Raw genomic sequence first — 21,156 nt, forward strand, 5'->3', positions numbered from 1 at the left:
CTCCGTACGTTGTCATGGTTATGTTTTACACAGTCCGACTGACTAACATTTTGCAAGGCTGAAGGGTAGAGATACATGGCTGAAAGAAAAGCCTGTACCTCTGGTCAGATAAAGAAGCATACCTGTGTTTAAACATCATGAAAGACATGGATATTAACAGGTTTTTGGATAATGTGCAAATATCACAACACTGACTTGCAGCTACATGAGATGTTTCACCCGGCCTGACCTGGCTAACGTGCATTACGCGGTTGATGCCACAACGTCCTTTGTTGTGTTGAGTTCTATACAATAAACTGCAGGTTCCAGTTGCAAAACTATCAAAGTATTTATTCATAGCGCCAAACACAGGTTGAATAAATGTCCATCTTCAATGTTAATGTCAATGTCAACCTTTCATTCAAACTGAACACACAGCATGTTACACTGTCCTGCACCACAGCGGTCAAAAACCTATTGCTCTTCCGGGCTGAAACACCTGATAGCATCAATGTTGTTCCTACCTTTATACCCTTATGTTCAAAATATCAACACAGCGCCACCCAGTATGCATCCATGGTAACTTATGTTTCAGATCTGCTGTGTGAATGACAGGCCCATTTCCACTGAAGAAGTTCCTGGTACTATTTGCAGGGCAGGAACTTTACAGGAACGTCCTTTCGCTCAGCCCTCTCAATTGCCGTGTCTCCACTGAGAGGGTGGAGTAGGAGGAAGGTTCCTGTAAAGTCACCGGGCTCTGGATGTGACGTAATTGTTGCGCGACCATTTTGACCAAGGTGTCTCCTTTTAAAAATGCGACTCCTCGTCTGCTGAGTTTTAAAAATGCTGGCTATTTTGTCTCTTTCTGTTGATGTCACATCCCGCCTTGAGTATATCCAGTCAGCACCAAGTAAACCCCAAGCCCCACCCAGGAGTTTTTCGGGGCTGTTCTGAGTACCTACTCTGAGGCAGGGACTTGTTTAATCCCTGTTAAAGTTTCGGAACTCTTTCCTTCAGGGGTGGTTCCTGCGGTGGAGACACGCACCAACGGCCCCGGCCCCATAAAATTACCTCAAAGTTCCTGCAGTGGAAACAGGCCTTATTTGGCTCTTACACTGACCTTTCAAGAAAGTGGTTGAAGGAATGAAAGACGGAGCCTGTGTTCACATGGTCTTACAAGTACGCCACTGGTGGAAAAAAAAAATCCTATTTTTGACACAAAGATGCAAAATAGGACAAGTGGCTCCAGCTGTTATACTTTTCCAATATTACAGTCTTAGCCATATAAACAGCTTAGTAGGAATATTGTCTTATTTGTAATAAGGGCAAAAACTTGAATATAACACCAAAGAAAACCCAGAATATTTTGTGCACGTAAACATAACGTGCATCATTGTAACTTCTTCGTTGTGTGTATGAATCTAAGCTGGTGTTCTTTTTCTTTTTGTTTGTTTCTATTATTTAGAAACTCCTGTAGATTTCATAATGTGTCCATCTTCTACTTGTCGTTAAAGTGAAAACTAGTAAATACATTGTCGAAAAAAAGGTTTTGAGTGGTAACACAATAAAAATGGCTGGTGTTGGTGTTGAGGTGTATGAGCCAAAATGACAGGACAAGTGAATGATGGTTTTCTTGTCCTGCTGTCGGCTGTGTTCAACTGTATGATCAGTTGAGTAGAATAACACTGCCCACAATTCACTTATAAAAGTTGTTTTGAGTTTGGTTTCATATTTTCTTGATACATAGTTTAATGTAAGTGGTAGCCAGTGTTTGCCTCCCAAAATTTATCTTGGATTAGGCTCTCTCTTCAGGGTTTTTTAGCAGCTTCCAGAAAATGTTTTACTGTAGCAATAAAAGTGTTCTCTGTGAGTCAGATAGATATTATGCATAAGTTCTGTCATCTTAAAAAAGTAAAAACCTGATTTTATCAAAGCAGTTCATCTTAAAGATGGAACAAAAGAGCAGCATTAAAAAGTTGGATTCCATTATTTCTACATTTGAACACTGTACGTTATTAGTTTTTGCATATTGCTGTGTGTAGTGTCTGTGTGTGTTTTGTGTCTTTGAAGTAGTTTTAGTGTATAAGTCTCACTGTGGTCTCTCTCCTCTGCAGTGGAGCTTCGTCAGGCCATTGTAGCCATGATGAACAGGAAGGACGAACTGGAGGAACAGAACACGTACGTTATGGGTTATATTCTCCTTATCTGCCGCCCGCAAACCCCCAAACACGTACACACTTACACTCAGACTGGAGGAAGATATCGAATGACCTTTCTGTATAAATTGTGTCAGCTTGTTTTCCTTTTATCCTGAGACGAGAGGGGGTTTTTTTGTGCTGACTTGGGGGCAGGAAACTGTTTTGTTGTGTTTTGTTTTTAGCATCAAGCCACCAGAGACTTATGATTTACACTCATTTAACAGCTGCTAAAAAGGAGCCTTGTGCAAACAGCAAAGCACAGTTCAATAAAAATCTGTTGTAAAGACCAAAATGCACAGTGATATGTTTACACACCTATGGAATTAATCATAAATAAATGTGAATCTTCTGGCAGGCAGTATTAAGATTTTAAAGATAAACTGCGATTTGTGCTCGTGGCTTTAAAATAACAGCGACGCAATCACAGATGTGTTGATTAAATGTTTTGTATCAGAGCTGAGTGTGACTGCAATTAAAGAAGCTTAATAATGTTTATCCAGTCTACTGTTTATCAAAATTACCAGAATGTAAACATTTAGTATGTCTCAGTGTGGAGGATAAGGTCTGTGCAAGACACATCACCTGAATGTAAATGAGACATAAAACGTATACTAAGATGTGTGATGTGCTTGATGTCTTTGACAGGTCTCTTCGCAGTCTGCTGGATGGGGAGATGGAGCACTCAGCAGGCCTGAGGCAGGAAACTGATCTGCTCAAGAAGAAGCTGGCAGAGCTGGAGGAGAGACACACAGCCAAGGTCCAGGCACTGGCCAGGTAAGACGCAGCTGGGATGTCTGTCGAACGAACATTATTCCTGTCATTTCTGCTTGGAATGTGGAAGGTTAAAGCCGCAGTTGCTAAAGTGATGATAGACAAGATTTTTTGCTTTATCTTATCACTGTGAAGTATACGCTGATAGCACAGTGTAACAGCTATTGAATGATAACACCATCACATTGAGATCGTTTCCCTATAAGTCTCGCTGTCACTGTGCAGTACTGTCTGCCACTGGGTACAGTCCCCTGGGAAAATAAAGGCTCAATTTATGGCACAAAGGAAAGTGCATCAATTATTGCTCAGCCAAAACAGGAAGAGGATAGCACTTTTGTTTTCATTGGTAGCTATTGGCAGCTATCCCCAGTTACAAAGTATCAGGTTCTTTGCTGTTACATGAAGTAATTAACATGACAGTAGCTGCATCCTCATTGACAGTGTTGATCTTCCCAGTTTTTATTATATAAAATTAGGAACAGGAAATCACACAATCAACTATTTACATGGAACAGTGGGAGATTATGTTGCCAGCCAGGTCGGATAATGGAGTGACAAGAAGTAATAGAACAAAATAAAATAGATTAAAGTAAAATCTGACAGACCATAGGCTCAGATAAAGTCAGCTCTGATAGAGGTTATATGCGATCCATTTGTTCCAAATTAGATAGAATTTATTTTTTTGGGTTCTTAAACAATATGTTATTTTTTCCATTTTGAATATTTCTAAAACTATTCCAAGCCAATCGTCTATTGTTGGTGGTGCTGGATTTAGCCATCTCATAGTGGTATCTTTTTAGTTGCCGTTAAGAGAATTTGTAGTAGTCTTATATCCTTCCCTTGGTCCAAAAAACAAACACGGCCCAGATACAGAGTTTCAAAGTCCAGAGGAACCTGTGTGCCAAAAGTTTTACCAAGAGAGTCATGAACGCCCTTCCAAAACAATTTCAGTTTGGGGCAGTCCCAGAATATGTGATAATGGTTTGCCAACTGCACTGCCTCCAGCATGGCATATTAGCATCGCTATATTTTTCTTGGTTGGGTGTCTTAAAGTACTTGATTATGTTTTCCAGCAGTGTTCTCTCCAGTCCATGGAGTTAGTTGAGGACCATTGAAATTGCCAAATATCCCCCTCAGGCCTCTTCTGACAATCTAATCCCCATCTCTCGTTCCCACTTCTCTCTAATATAATTAGTGTTGTCGTTCTTAGCATGAGATAGAGCACTTACTACATTTTCAACAGTGTAACTAGTAATCTGTTCTGTAAGCCATTACATTTAAGAAGTAACCTTCTGTACACTGGTTATACGTTTACAACAAATATCTTTGAGTCTATCTTTGAAAAAAAATGCATTTGAAGATGAAACCTTTTAATTTTTAAAATAGGCTTCTTATATTTTATAGACCAAATGGTTAAAGGTTCTGTATGTGCCATTCATAGTATTATTATAGCAGCAAGCAACTATTTGCTATGTAAAGATAAAGTGGAATGATAGCATCCCGAGCAGAGAATGATGTGACACTTCCTCTGTGTGTGTTGTAATCTGAGCTTCTCTGTGGTTTGTTGCCGTAGACGGTCTGGCTGCTTGTGCATGTTTGTGCATATGTGTATCCCACTAGCTCATCACCACCTCTCTGCATAGTGCTCATGTGGTGTCTACTGCTGATATTGGCACAGTGGGGTTGCAGAAGCTTTGTGTCCACCCTCTGGTTAACACTGTTAGCTCTGTCAGCACTATTCCTGATGCTTCTTCATGGAGTTAGCACCATTAGCTACTTGCTGCTGGCTCAGCCACCTCCATGTTAAGCACTGCCTCCAGACAAGAGCGCATTTAAGTGATTTATCAAGAAAATAATCAGCAGATCAATGGATAATGAAAAAAGATTGTTGATTACCACTGCTGAAATAACAAGTCAAAAGGAAAACAAAGCTTCCACAGACCACAGGTCCCAGTGGTCCCACTAATAATAGCTGAATATGCTGCCAGAAGATTTTCCTTCAGAGCTTTAAACTCCAGACAAATTATCTCCTGTTTCCACTTGTAGAAGCTAAAGCGTGAAGTTTCTTAATGTAGCTCCGTATGGCCATTACTGTCTTCTACTGTTATACATCTGCAACCAAGAAATTACAATGCTGAGAGTTATCTGGCACATTTTGCGGTTTCAGTGTAGGAGGAAATCCAGTGCAAACGATCTAGTGAAGAGGGAGCATATCTAATATCCAGTATTACAGCTTTTACTTTTTAGTCTGAGTACCAAAAGTTACTTGGACGTTGTTTCCTCCCCCATCAGCTGGAAATGAGAGTAGCTGTGTAGTGCTGGTGGGAGGATTTTTTGTCCAAAGCAGAGTGCTGGAAAACATTTTAGAAAAGCCAGAATTCGAATCACTTGACATTATAATGATTGTTTCATTGGTACTGACCATTAACCCATCAACCTCCTACAGATACATGATGGCTGTTTTGTTCTGTGCAACTTTTTACATCGTGCAGTCTTAATAGCTCGGCCATCCAGGCCATTTGAACAGACCTTCCTCACATCAGGCAATTTGACTTGTCACAGCAGGAAACACACACACACAGGTGGCACAAATAACATCAATAATTAACGATTAACACCCATTGTTGTAAGGTTATCACAGTAGTTGCACCTGTGTCAAAGAGGACGAGCCAGTATGGGAACTTTTGTCCGATGTATGTACAAATTGGAGCCAAAAAGTTTCAGTCAGTAAACACTGTGTAAAAGCTGTAATAGCCCAGAGGACCTTCGTGTCTTGTGATTAAAGCTGCTTTGTCGCTGCTGATTGTGCTGGGCTGTGTCTCTGTACCTACAGTAGCTGCATCAGTGTTTTACACATAATCACAGTAATTACTACCACATCACCTAATGGCAAGAGCCTTACCCAGACAGATGGAGGAACTATATTTGTGCAACTATCACTGTTAAGCCTCCACATCAAGTTTAGGCTGCTCATGATGAAAAGTCTTGGAGGACTACACTTGCCAACCCTCCTGTTTTCACCAGGAGTCTTTTAATTGCTCTCTTTCAGTTTCCTCCCAGGGTTGCAATTCTACTGTATGCCTCCTGATTTACAACAAACTTTCAAATTTATTGTACTGTATAGTGTGTATAAGCCGTATGACTCTACCCGTTAGTGCTTTCCCCTCCATCCATTCTTCTCCGACCCTCTGACCTTGCTCAAGTCAGGCCAGCTGCCGATTGGACATCTCATCCCAGTGCTGGTCCTTACACATGTGTAAGTCCGATTGGGCTTTCTAGCGGGGGGTTTTAGGGGTACCTCAGGGGTTAGAGAGGGATCCTCTACGTCTTCCAGAGACCGTGAGCCTCTCGTTTCACCTGCACAGACATCCAGGACCCAGGAGTGTGTGGTCCAGGGAGACACTCTGGCTCCCTCCAATCCTCCTGGTTCTCTGTGGGGGTACCAGGGTCATGAACCAAAAACTAAACCAAATTAAATGTATTTAACATAAAAATGCTGATGCAGTGTACTTATTACTTTGTTTTAAGTTTTAGTTTTTGTTTGTTAAAAGTCATCAGAATGCAGGTTAGGTTTCAGAATCCTCCGTATTTTTGAGGTCTTAAGGTTGGCAAGTATGGAGAGGACAAATGTGAGGGAAACTTTTTTCCCTCTGCTCTTTTATCCCAATAACTAACCACCTACAGTTTCCCCGGAAAGTGAATTGCGTCACCTCAGCATTGACAATTGATTGCCTGTATGCCACAAGTCTTCAGTCGAGCCCTGAGCCCTTTAAATAGAGGATTAGTCATCCTCCAGCAGTCTAAACAGAAAGCCCCAGCAAGACTGTGCTCAGATAGTAGCCTCCTCCAGTAAGTCAGGCCACCAGCTAGGATTGATTGAGTGACTCAAGTTAAGTGTGTAGGGACTGCTGAGGCTGATGGGTGTGCAGCTTGGCGAGGACAGTAGTGCAGCTGCTGATGGGGGCTTTTTAATGTGTTATCATTTTCATGTTCACATGGAAGGGTTTAATGGAGCTGAGAGGGAAATGGAAAGCGTGAACAAGGAACATGGGACGGCCTCATGACTGCCTCGCTCTCTCCGCAGGTGATGGTGACATACAGTGTGCTTTTTTCCCCCACACAACCAAACGCGCACACTCAGACACACAAAGCCTATTCTATAGTCGGCCGCTAAATCTCAAGTGCTGCTTTTCCTTCTCAGCCAAATCTGTCTCGATCAATAGCGGCTATAAATACCACTGAAGGAGCAGCTAGCCACTGAATGAGGGCTGGAAGCTGTCAGCATCATTCAGTGAAAGAGGCTACTGGCAACGGTTGCTATGAATCCCACAATTCTTTTCACTCGCACTAAGGGTGAACTGGGAGTCAGTAAGCCTGACATAAAATGTGACACCGAACAATAACAACTTAACATTTGAAAGGACAGTTGGCTCACTTGTTGACCGACGACTCGCTGAAGTGCTTTACAGCTTTTAAGTTAATTGCAGTGTTATTGAGACAGATTGTTTAATCTGCTCTTTAAACTTTGACAGGTTTCACTTTGCTGAGTGCTGAAAATTTCCAGGTTAAATATTTATCTTCAGCACCGGATGGTCCCGCTGTTTGAGGAAGATGCCACCAGTCATCTGCTTATTTTTGTGCCTCTCCTAGTAGTAGCACAGCGCCCAAACCCCAAAGGAAGTGGCATGTGTGTGAATGTGTGTGTGTCTTGAGCCCGGCTGTATATGGGGGTGGCAGAGGATGAGCGAGCCGCCATAGATAGATTTCGGCTGACGTACACTCCGGCAGAGGGGAGTGGGCTAAAACGAGCCCGCTGCTCACTTACCGAGTTACTCACACATAAAACTCGGATATACAGCAGGACCCTTACTCACACACGCATCCAAATATAACACGAGAATGTAAGACTCTCACTCACACGTTGACACATAGCAGCCCACATCCTCGCTCTCAGCTTATACCAGACTATAGAAATCTGAGCGTCCACATGTATGTTCGTATGCACATGGTCCCTTAAATCACTCTGCCAAACTGTACATGAGATCAATATTAGTGTTTTCATTACATACAGTACTTACAATGGGCTGTACTTAAAGATGGACGAAGCGTCTCCAATTGACCCTTTGCTAAGTCCCACCCCAGGACACAGACTGGCTAATCATAAGATGGCATCAGGCTGGCTCAGACCAGGGTCTGACAACAACAGTCTTTTCGGATTTCTTTCATTTTCAGGCTGGTTTTGTGGATTTGGAGCTAAATGTTGTGTCTGGGGCTCGTCACGTATTAATGATACTCGTTACCTGGAGAGGTTGGAAAAAGATATACGTTTCTTCCCTGTTCCAAAATCAAACCCTGAAAAGTATAGGGTTAGCTAGCTAGCTACTGAAGATTTAGCCTACTGAATGTATACACACGCTGCTTTTGCTTTTTAATGATTATAACAGTGAAAAAAAGACCGACCCTGCTGTACAGGAAGCAGGGAAACTTTGCTGATATTCAGCCAGCTCTGTGTCGTCACATTGTGCACAGATGAATGTTGTTTGACTTTCCTTGGAGATTCCTGCCCGTCTGGCAGTGGAGGTCCGGCACTAGCAGTGGGTGAAGCCAGACACCATTCATCTGCACACACTGCGATGCCACACAGCTGGTTCACTATCAGCAGCGTATCCCTTTATATTCATTGTCTTCTGAGGCGATCAGCAGTGATGTGGTAGTTCACTTTTACACTGTGATCTGTAGCCTATAGTTGGGCTTTAGCTTCTAACTATCTTTGTCTTTTTAACCTGTCGTTGCTGCTGAGTCAGTTTGACATCCTGGATATATCCTTCAAACACAAACTGTAGACCCCTCTGTCTGCTTCTCTCTGGAATCACTATTTCATTTTTCCAAAAACATGATAATATTTCTTCAGGGAGTGCAGTTAGTTACAGTGTGGGCTCCATGCTTACTCTGACAGCTTGGTGGACCATCACAGAGGGGCGGGGCATAGCAAAAGGTCAATTATTCCCACTAAAATAGATAAAAAAAAAAATTAAAAAATGGAGCCAAAATATTCTGGATACTGCTGCCATTTTGCACTGCTAACTTGCACTATAAACCTGTCTTCTTTAATGTTATGTAGACCACCAATGGAATTTTAATTTGTAGAAAATAAGACTATCTGCAATTGGAAATATATGAAGTCAAAATAGTGTCAAAGGTATTGCAGCTGAGTATGATTATACCTGAACTTGTGAGAACATTTTGTATTCAGCTATGTGAATGTGTAAAAACATCTTGAACAAATGAATTCATATGTTTGAATGTGTATCTGAACAAATAGGTTTAATATTTGAATCCACGAGGAGAGCCATAGCTCGCATGACATTTTTGAGTAAATGAAAAAGATATGTGAGTTCATAAAGAAGATCTGCAGAAAGGTCTACAGTTACAAAAACGGTCTCCAGTCACACATCCATCTGTCTGTTGGTGATGGGAGTTCACACAGAACTCAGCTGAATGTGTGAATCCTAGGTTTACAGCAAGAAATCATACCTACAGGTACAAATCCTTCTGTCTCACATCTGATGCTCCCTCCTGAACAGCCAGTGGTGATGCTTATATTCATTTTCAACACATGAAACATTTAAATTCTTTGATCAAATGTTTTTACACATTCACACAGAATGTTTTCACACTTTCAGATATGATCATACACAGCTACAACACTTCTGACCCTATTTTGACTTGTTAGAAATTGACAAGTATCCAACTTATCATTATGAAGTAAATATTGATTGCACAATGTAATGGATGTAGAATTCTTACGTCATTTGAATTTAGATTGTGGGAGTTATGGAGTTTTTGACCGCTCATCATTCAGCCCTACTTTAGGTTTAAACATCTTATGATAACCAAAATCCCACATGATCTCTCCTCATATTTCAGTGTCTTCATCAAACAACTCCTTTTATTGAGTCACTATCATTACTAATGATAAAAGACACTGAGTTGTTTGAAAACTGTTGCTTAAAAATTAGCAACAGTCCAAAACCAAAATGGCCTTGCTCCGAAATTCTAACCCTCAAACTCCTTCCCTCAAGGATAGCAGTTAAGACACACACACACACACACACACACACACACACACACACACACACACACACACACACACACACACACAAACTCTTTCCCCCACAAATACATCTTGTCCCCCTTTTTAGACATCAGTTGGCAGAGCAGAAAGCAGGCCTCTCGCAGCAGGAAGACGGGAAAGCGGCCAGTCAAGTGGGCTCGGGCCAGGAAGTGGTACCTCATCACTGGGAGAGGGGGCGGTTGGACAGGCGGACGCATACGCACACACGCTCACACACATGCACAAAAGAAACGGGAGCAGATGCCTTTTTCTTAGCTGGCAGAGCTGCCGTCTTTTCTCCAGGCAGTCTGGTACAGCTGATCTAAGAAGTGGCAAAGCGAGCTCCTGTGAAGTTTGCCTAGTTTACTTGTTGTGAGTGTTTAGGCTCACTGTTTTCTTTCTTTGGGAAGTCAATTATGTCACTCTGCCCAGAGGGGCCTTTTTCCTTCAGTGCTGAAGTTTTAACAACCCGGCCCTGCACCCTATTGCCTTGTTGTGCCTGAGTGTGGATATATGTATGTGTGTGTGTGTGTTTCTGCAGCTCTGGGCATTGAGCCTTTGGAAGTATGACACAAGAGTGCATGCTTGAAGTTTTTTTTTTTCAAAGAGGCTGAGCAGTAAATTGCACTCAGGAGTATTACGCGGCGGCTGAGCTGTCCGTCTCTGAAGGCGTCTTTGTACTTCTCATTTACTGCTTCCCAACAAAACCAGATCATACCTGAAGAACAGCCAATTTAGCTGTGTTTATTGCACATTAAGATGACTACAAAGCACGAGGATGATAAAGGAAGGGGTGGCGGGGAATACAAGAGAGAGGGGAAAAAAATCACCCCAGGGCTTCTGTTAAGTAATTACTGCGTGTAGTTTAAGTTTAAGCTTACCTCTTGAGATACTTTTTGTGCTCCTTCTTCAGAGACGATAAGATCCTACATCCTTCCACTCTTTCTAATAGTCTCTTACTGTATTTGCTTTATTTAAAACACACACACAAACTAAACAGTCGTCACAAGCTTTTTCTCTTGCCCACAAAATATTTGGAATTTCTTTATCTCTCAAATGCACACTGTTTCCTGCTCTTTCACCATCTCCTTTATTTGCACACAGCTAGAATTCCTTCAAATCTATCTCTAAGGCAAGCAGCCTGTTTTACACTCCTTGTTTCTCTTGCACACAAAAATCATCACCAACTCTTTCATAAATCTCCTCGTGCACAAACACTGCTCGTCTTCCCTTCTCGCCTCTCACATGCAAGGAGATGAGATGACTTCAATAGTTTTATTAACAAACGTAGTTAATAGGCTTATCCTCTGAGCAGGCATCGCACTAACAATATTTCTGGGTCAGACTATTGCCCTTAATGAGAAAGCGGTTTGTGGCCGGTCCCATATCAGCCGGACGAAGGATGCAGTTTTCACAACAGAGATGCCGAGCAAGTACTTCACTTTGGACACACTCATTTAAAACTTTACTGTCCCTCAAGGCAGAAGAGACATTTAAGAGTTTCAGATGACTTTCAAACACTCTGCATTTCCAGTGATCCAACATTCACTGGAAGCAAAGCATCAAACAACTTAATGGATCGCTCTCAATTGGAAAATATTAACAGAGAGCCAAAGCTGCAGTTTCCTGCTACAGTTTCAGGGAAGAGAAAATTGGTCCAATGTTGTCACTCCCAGGGGGCTTTGTAGTTTAGATTTGGTTGGTATCTATCATTCATGCATTCATGCCACTAAACTGAGTTTGTAATGATGGACTCGCCAGAGGTGTTGAGGAAGTGTGTGCAACAGGAATTTGGGCCTAAGTGGGTATTTAATAAGCATACAGCTATTCACATGTATGGACACAATATAAACACTGTGTGTGCAAGATAGTTTACTCAGTGGTTTCCATATATGAAGCAGAATTTAGTAGGGATGTCCTGATCCGATATTCGGATCGGTATCGGCCGCCGATATTAGCAAAAAACGGGCATCGGCATCGGATCAGCCTGCATGGAAAAATGCCGATCCAAGAACTCTGATCCAGTTTTTCATGAAGTCCGCCCCAGGTTTTCTGGCCAGCCCAGCGCTCCGCGATTCAAGCAGTCCATTCCAGTGATCTGCTCCAGCTCTTACTATCAATCCACCAGGCCAGCATGCAGACAGCAGACACACTGAGGGAAGGGTAGGAAGAGTAGCGGTCAAGTTAGTTAACTGACTATTTGTTTTCTGCTCTGGTTTTTTGAGAGTGATATTTTTATTTGGTTTACACTCTTATTGTTTAAGTAAAGAACACTGATGGCATTGTTTTGGGCACAGTTAGTGAAATTGGAACCATGGATGGACTACAAAAACACTACTAAAATAACTGAAAAGGAAAGGCTGCATTGTTTGTTAAATGTCAACAATGTCTTGTGGTGTTAATCTATTTTTTATTTATTAGGGGGCCAAAGCACAAGTGTGTGAAGTCTTGCCGCTATTTTAATTTCAGTGTTAGACATTTTAAAGATTTCTTGTGTTGATTTATTTTCTATTTATTAAGGGGTCAAAGCAGCCAAAGCAAACCAGCTATATTTTTTATTTAATGTTAATGTTCAAATTTAAAGTTTGTTTATTTAACCCTGTTAACAATAAACGGGTCAGTTTCTCGTACCAACTGTTGTGGATCATTCTAACTAACCCGATTAAGTAGTTGTTCTTGTTAGAGTAATATTGCTTGATCAAACCTTTTCTAACATGACAAACAACAAAATAAGTGAGCTTGGATCGGATTGGTATCAGTATCGGCCATAACTCAAGACTGTAATATCGGTATCGGATCGGAAGTGAAAAAGCTGGATCGGGACATCCCTAGAATTTAGCAGGGAATACAACAGAGAATGTTCCCTTTACTGTGTAAAATTTCAGTCATCTGTATGTTTAATGTAGAAATAGTGCTAGAACTTGTGGTCGATTTGTGGTTGACATGATGACCTGGACCAAAAAGTGGTTCACAAGGTGAATGTAAGTTGTCGCAAGATGATTAACAAGATGCCCTGCTAGCAGCTAGTCTCTTGGTCGGTCTACCTCTTTGTTCCAGACTGAAATACCTCTACTGTTGGATGAACCGCCATGAAATCTGGAACATACATATTCATGGTGCCCAGAGGATGACTCCTAAGTACTTTTGTATTTGTCTGACTTTGGTGTGACAACACCAGCAGGTCAACAATTTTCACCTCATCCTGTGAAATTTCTTATGTCTAAGAGATGGATTGGTACAAAATTGTGTACACACTTTCATGGTCTCTTCACGATGTATCTTAATGACCGATTCCCTGGCTCCGCAAATTGTCAGTCACTGTTTTAAACATGGCCTCTATTAGATAATGGTTGTGATTGGCCTAGAGCAGGCCAGACTGGCTTGAGGCATGAGGCGGAGAGTTTTCTTGTCAGTAATGAGTAGTTTAATCGCTCATGGGGGAAAAAACAAGAAATTCTGTGTTTGATTTAGCATGTGTACAACCTGGGGGGAGTCGCTCCAACACAGACGGGACACAGAGGGTGTATTTCACACCTCCGGGTTGTACTTTACCAGGCTGCTCTAAAATTGGACTCGAAAATGTACCCAGCAAGTGAGGCTCTTGTTAGTTTGATGTTTCCTCATAACCTGTACGACACTTGCTTATTTACATTGTCCCACTGACAGCTCCAGTAATATCAGCTGACAGCAGCCCGTGTACGCTTCCCTAAATTTCCCTCAAGACCGCTTATTTTGGAGATGCATTTCGTAACGTTGGTGTGATCTACACCTGTGTCAAGATTTTGTTTTGTGCAAGTGTGTCTGTATCCATCATCTGATGTAATGATGCAGAGAATTTTGTATTCTGGTTATTGTAGTAGTACAACTTTTCATACCAGAGGTGGCATACTGGGAATATGCATATTTCTCTTTGCAAGGAGCCATGGGTATGGTTACATTTTTGTTGTAGGAAAGTCAGCTTAAAAATGTTTTAATAAATCTATGATTGGAGTCAATACTTAAAAATGTGGCCTATTAACAACAAGCGAGGCTATCACTGATAATTCCCATTCAGTGGCCAACAAGGCAGAGGTCGGTCCAGTATATTGCACATGGTGACATTTTTCTAGTTTAAACCTTCCTCCTGTTTGACATATTGTCCATAGTCGACTGCCTTAAATAATGCAGAGAACAAGCACATTACACCAGCAGAGTGATCAATAATTTACCAAACTGTGTTCATTATCAGGCTGTTGTAACCTGAAAAAGAAATTAAAGTATTGTTTGTTCAGAGAATTATTTATTCACAGCAAAGGAAGCTCGCTGTGAATAAATAATTCTCTGAACAAAGAAGACTGAGCAAACAGTAGTGTTGCTGATTAGCTGAAAAGCTTTTGGGAAATGATTTCTGTTGGCTGCGTCTTAGAGTGTATTGAGTCATTACAACTATTGAAATCATTTAGGTACATAATGGACTGAAAACTTTTTAAAAACCTGGACTGATGGAGGAGGGTAGAAATGACTCATAGTACATAGTTACAACAAGTTAACATGATGGATCAACAACCCTGTCAACCCTGGTTTCTTATGCTGTTTGTTACTGGTACTCGTCAGCATTTGAACCTAAGAAAAAATACTTGAACAGTGCTATGTTATAGAGATATAATTAATTAGACTATTAGAAAATAAATAAAGCAAAGTATTTAAATGTAAAATAGCAGCATGAGTAATTGTAATAGACTGTTTAATAGTGGATATTTGGTGTTTTTTCTTCCGCCTCTTTTTAATTTCAATGTGTGCTGGTTGTTTCTGCATTTTCAATTTGTGCTTTAAAAAAAAAAAAACAACAACAACTCTGTGTGGTAACGCAAAAAAAAAATATTGCAACTTGTTACGCTCAGGGGGAGGTGAAGAAGTTGGTGCACCATTAAAAGTTAAATGCAATTAAGTGAAAATGAAATGAAATTAAAACAGAGAAGCAATGAAAAACCAGTGAGTCAGTGAATAAATGATGATATATAGTCATGACGCACTGTCATTGCATTAGCTAAGGCAACCTCTCTTTGTCATCTCTGGAAGGCTTTTAACACCCTTATGTGTGCACACAGGGCTGTTACCAGAACACTTTTTAAACCACATAGCTCTAATGGAAGTTTCTCAAAACTCCTTATTTCCATTGTCCAGTTGGCTTTCCATTATACATCCATTGATTTACTTTGTTTTAAGTTTTGACTGGTGCACTTTTAACAATTTCATGCTACTTATATTGATAAACCAAGTCACAATATTTGCATAACAGTAGTAGATGGAAAAGCACATACATTTGCAGTTTCTTTTGCCCATTTTCTAAAAATTTTGGCTAAAATTTGCACTACATTTGGATGGAAGCTCAACTATTTTGACATACTCTTGCAGAAATAGCACAGGTGTGATTAATAACACCAGTAAGGTGAGCCGGCTCAAGACCCATTGTTAATGTTGTTGGTAACGCCTGTGCTTTTCCTGCTATGACAAGTCAAAATGTCTGCTGTGAAGCTGGTAAATTTTTATGTCTTGCCTGTTCTGGTTGTTTTGCTATTTTGGAGGCAGCAGAACAGGCTGTAACTACACCTTATTGGCTGATACGGCTAATGTGTTAGCAAAAAATTCCTTTTCAACTCATCCACCAAATACAGAGCAACATTACCATGCATTCTGAGTCGTGCTTCTGGACACCTGATGAATATTAATCCAATATTTTGTGTCCTTTTATCTCTGTTTTTGGTCTCCACCAACCTCTGAGGGAACTATCTGTCTCTTCAGCAGCACTATGTATGCTAACTGGCTGTTTGGTGCTGCCAGAGTTGCCAGATTGGGCAGTTTTCCACCCACTTGGACTACTTTTTATTTGATAGATTGTTGAAATGTTTAGGGATAAACCGAATATTCGGTAACCGAATATATTCCGCTGAATATTGCAAAAAAACACACATTCGGTATTCGGTGGTATAAGTTAAAAGCAAGGCCGAATAATAGCGGCGTGTTTTGATAACGCAATCAAACAGTGTGCCTTGACGGGCGGAGTAAAATGTCGGCAGTGTGGCGATCCATCCGTCACCACACTCGCATTTGCAACTAAAAATTGTTTTGAGCAAGCAAAATAGGCTTAAATCACTCAGCACGCGTGCGAGCAGCCTACAGATTTCAACCACCAGCAGAAACGAAAGGCGAATCCCATCGGTTGTGGGTTGAACAGGGGTCACAGACATGGACAGTAATGCATTCCTGTCAATTACATCTGTCTCATTTTCGCTGTGGTATCCTGATACTACTCAGAACCATGATATTTTCATTGGTATCGTACAGTGGGTCCCAATTTTGGTACCGTGACAACACTAATCTGGAGGGGGTTCATCTGCAAAAACGAATGAAAAACTAAACAACGATATTCGGTATTCGGCCAAGCGCTTAATATTATTCGGCTTCGTCTTCGGCCGCAAATTTTCATTTCGGTGCATCCCTAGAAATGTTATTTGGCGACTTGAAAATTTGGGCTTTTTTTGTACGGTTGGGTCATTTCCCCAAATTGTTAGTTACACTGTGTTCCGCTGAATCGGTTCCTCCTCCTTATCTAGTTGGTATTATTGAGATTGGCTCGTCAAGCAGTTACTGATATGACAGACAAAACCAAATCACAATAAAGGTCATTCTAAACTAAGCCCTTTACAAAGCTTACATCTGAAATTCAGACTTGTTTTTATGTTGATTTTGTTGTGTAAAAGACTTGGTGAAGACCAACTTTCATTATTGCAACCATGGATTAAAGTTTACTCATAAAACAGAAGACCAGAAGTGCGTCACAGGACTCGTATATAGCCACAGAGCTACGTATATATGGGCGGGTGTGAGGTTTTAATTGGGTTACTTAGTGTCAGTCAAGTCTTGCCACTGAGTGTCAGCAATGTAGTGTATACTTAGTCTATCAGAGTTTCTTTTTTCTAAAAAGAGCTGCCTGCTGTGTCTTCGAATGGGGTTGATGTGAGGTCAATTCCTGAGCTGATAACTCAAAACTAACTAAAAAGCTAAAGAGCTATGTAGACCTGAATGTAAGAGCAGAATTGGGTGGCAATTGTAAGTTCTAATTCTAAAGTTTGATTATTGCAGCTTTAATAATGTCTTTAATGGGTTGACAAACAAAAAGAGTTGAAGTAATCAAGTATTAATAGGCCAAAGCTCTACATTTGCTAAAAGTACGTTGTTTACCTGAGCGTCGAGTATCAGTGCCACTTCACTCACATTTTGTCAAATGCTGTAATCTGCCTGCTGGTATAACAACAGACACAAGACTCATTCTCAGTAAAATGAGACGCATCAGAATGTCTGCATATCTCCCAGAGCTCCTACACAAACACACACTTAGAGCAAGCGGCGTGTATTAGCTATAATTTAATCAGGCTGGAACAGCGTCTGGGCTGCGGGTGGTTCTGATAACAACGACGTGGACGGCTCCTCGGAGAGCTCGTCATGTGGATTCAGGAGGTCTCCCGGCAGGCGCCTCTTTTGTTGGTGGGGAATGAGGGCTGATAAGCAGGGCACCAAAAATCACCCGTGGAGAATGAGGGGTGGGGGGACGGCGGCGGAGCAAGACAAAGGCTGTTAAATTTAACTGCTGAGGGCGTAAAGCCACACTCCAACTCTGATTGATTTCCTCCCCAAAGTCGATGATGTTCAACCGGTTACGGCTTGTAAAGAGACTGCCTCTGTCTCTCACTCTGTTTCTTTATCACTCTGTCTTTGTGTTTGCGTCCTCATCTGCAGTCCAACACACACACCGCCACTGCTCTGAGCAGTGTGAGTGTAGAACTGTGGCTCAACTGGGCCGTAACTCTGACCATTAACTTGCGTCTTGTTGAAATTACATTTACAAGAGCTCTTAAAATGCATCTTGGAGATACTGAACACTGAAATTCAGTTTTGCTCTCGCTTGCTAAACGGAGGTCAGAACACACACTGCTGCCTCTTTTAATATCTGCATGGAGGCAGACATAGAAGAAGACTTATTCATAGAGAGCTTTCTTGGATACTGCACATACATTAACCTCCTTCCAGCCTGCAGATTTTAATATGAGCATTATGCAAGAGATAGAGTTTTTGCTTGGGTTTGTGCACTTTATTTCAGCTTCCCAGATGTTTGTGCAACATTTTCCTCACTTTTATTTATACTTGTATAAATGTATATTGTAATTATTGTTTCCTGACTGTTTCTGTATGGATTTATGTTTAGTTTTGTGATATTTTGTTTGTGGATTTTGTAGAACTACGATTGAATTGATATTTGAATGACTTAATTACGTGTAGGCTCTAAGGCTGTAACGTAACACAAACATCACGGTTCAGTTCATTGCCCAGTTTAGGAGTCATGGTTCAGTGAGAGTTAGGTACAGTGGGGAAAAAACCCAAATACACATGTTTGTTTTTAATGATTTTGAACAGACAAAGTGCAAGAGCAGCAGTCAGTCAGTCCATCACTTCAAACTAGGAAAGCCATTTCTTTTTATTGGCTTTTTAGGGGGATGCAAGGGGGTTTGTGAGAGGAATCAAACAACCTGGGATGCTGTGGTAACTGTACATATCTGTATATACAGAGCTAACAAGGTGGCCCCATAAAACTATTTCTTTCGATTATTTTTTGGGTGTTCTTACCTTTATTGATAGGACAGCTATAGATAAACTGCTGAGCTAGAGGTTGCCCTGGAAAGCCATTTCTGTACGGAACATGACATTGTGGATGAGGGAATGATCATTTTCAAAGAGGAAAAGGGCCGATATTTGAGTTTTTTACTTGTATCGGCATTGGCCGATACACACGTGGGTTCGCGGATTTATTTTTCCCTGGCACTTTTCTTCATTTGAAAGTATGTGGTTAAGTTGAACAAAGCTGTTGAATCTTACTGTGTACAGTAGTTGTTGTTTTATTTATGCTTCAGCTTAAAGATTTGTTTATTTTATAAAGACATTACTGGAAGATTTAAGAGCACTGAACTCTTTTTTTTATTTGAATGTATAATAATAATAATAATGATAATAATAATATTCTACCTGTTCTACCTCAACTTTCCATCTTGTTTTAGTATTTTTTACTGTTCAATAAATGTTTCTTATTTTAAACTTGAGACCTGTAATATTTGTTATCATTGTGTCATTTTTTTTTTTATGTAAATTGAGGGAGCAAAAGCAGTATCGGCCCCAAATATCGGCTCAAGAAAATCGGCGGTCCATAATCTGTCATCGGCTAAGGGTGATGGAAAAAAATCGGCATCGGCTCTAAAAAAATCCATATTGGTCTATCCCTACTTCTAACAAGGACGAACAGCTACAGTAGTGTTCACCACATAGCGTGCTTGTGTTGGCCCTAATTCTTGATAGTCACATGTTTTAAAAAGCATAATTGAAACCTTGCCTTGCTTGCTGTTCTAACATCAGTATCTAGACAGACACTTTTGGACTGAAGCTGGAGTTCTGTTTCTACAGGATGCACCTAGGCGAACATGCATGGGGTCACTTGAAGATGTTTCTTTTGTACTTGTATGAACAACTACTTTTATTTGGTCTCTGCTTTGGTGGTGGATCAGCCAATCAGCTTTCTTGACGCACGGGTTCACATCAGTCATGGAAAAGTAAAGCTGCCACAGTATAAAAATACTCTGTTACAAGTGAAAGTCCTGTATTCAAAATCATACTTATTTAAAAGTATAAAAGTATTAGCATCAAAATACACTTAAAGCAAAAGTAAGAGTACTCATTATGCAGAATGGCCCTTTCCAGAATCATATCTGTGATATTACTGGATTCTAATTGGTGATGCATGCTCATGTGCCTGCTGGGTAGTTTAATCTTAGTGTGTCATAATTTGTATTTGATTTATCTTTTGAATTATTAATCTGAATCTGCAAAGTAACTAAAGCTTTCAAATAAATGTAGTGGAGTAGAAAGCACAATATTGGCTTCCAAAATGTAGAAGTATAAAGTAGCCTGAAATGAAGATACTAAAGTTCGTACAAGTTCCTCAAAACTGAACATCCCACCACTGGTCTGCATAACAAATTGTTGAGATTTGGAAGTTGTGTGTGTTGGCACTGCGAGCCCCTGTCATCTGTTACCCATTATGCCCTTCTTTGCGTACGCTCTCAGAGACGTGTGTCACAGAAAAGCATAATTCCAGTTTAATATGTTACTACCCAAGCTGCAATTTCCTTACTATTGGACTCACATGCAGAAGTTATTTATCTGTTTGTGCAGCTCATCTGTATGTAGTCTAAAAATGTTTGCCCAGATATGTCTCAGTCCACCTCAGCACGTGATCTCAATGCATCTTTGGTGCATATCTTCCTGGAATTTCTGCCTTTTGTGAATAAAATCCCATTACAGTCTAACTTTCAAAGATCCTGTTACAGGAAAAGTTCACCCCGAAATCAAAAGTACATATTTTTCATCTCACCTCTCGTGCTATTTATCCATCTAATCTGTTTCTTTCCGAGTTGTTGAGTTGGTGCATCTCCTGTTAGCTCATCTGGCAACACTGAGCTAGCTAATGTTACAGCTCAGCTGAGGGGGATGCCATTAATGTTTACATCTCACGCTGTCATGAGTAGATTCATGTCTTTGCGGTGATTCGGTTGGCGGGTGTAGTTTGGAAGAAAGAAAATAGTTCCTATGTGAAACTGCTCACAGCAAGGTCTGTGGATTATCGTAAGTAACCAGATCATGATTTCTGGAGAGACATTTTGCTGTTGAGTTTTTCAAGTGTATTTTTTGGGCGCTTTGAGCATCACAAGCCGAGTGCCATCTAGTTCCATTATATTTTAGAGAAGGCAGACATCCTGGCTGATATCCCCAACACTCAGCAACTCACACCAAAACAATCTAGATTGATAAATAGCACTGCAGGTGAGAGGAAAAATATGTATTTGTGATTCTGGGGTGAACTGTCCGTTCCAATTTCTGGTGTAAAGTCGGTCCACTTGTTACTGGCCTGACTGCTGTTGTCCTTCGGGTGGCCTGAAAAGCAAGCCGAGCCACATCTCTGTAAATATAACTCAGTCTGACCACCTGGATTAGTCTTCAGATGTTTTTATT

The 21,156-nt window shown here is 40.8% G+C and overlaps 1 protein-coding gene across 1 annotated transcript in view; it reads left to right on the forward strand.

Annotated features, from left to right (window-relative positions):
- snx29 (sorting nexin 29) overlaps nt 1–21,156 on the forward strand; it is a 195,763-nt gene that overhangs the window by 25,343 nt on the left and 149,264 nt on the right. Inside the window, exons 12-13 of the mRNA XM_049563223.1 lie at nt 2,094–2,157; nt 2,823–2,951. Of these exons, the coding sequence (XP_049419180.1) occupies nt 2,094–2,157; nt 2,823–2,951 (193 nt within the window). The remainder of the gene's footprint in view (nt 1–2,093; nt 2,158–2,822; nt 2,952–21,156) is intronic.

Source organism: Epinephelus fuscoguttatus, linkage group LG20 (genome assembly GCF_011397635.1).
Source record: "Epinephelus fuscoguttatus linkage group LG20, E.fuscoguttatus.final_Chr_v1".
Taxonomy (NCBI): domain Eukaryota; kingdom Metazoa; phylum Chordata; class Actinopteri; order Perciformes; family Serranidae; genus Epinephelus; species Epinephelus fuscoguttatus.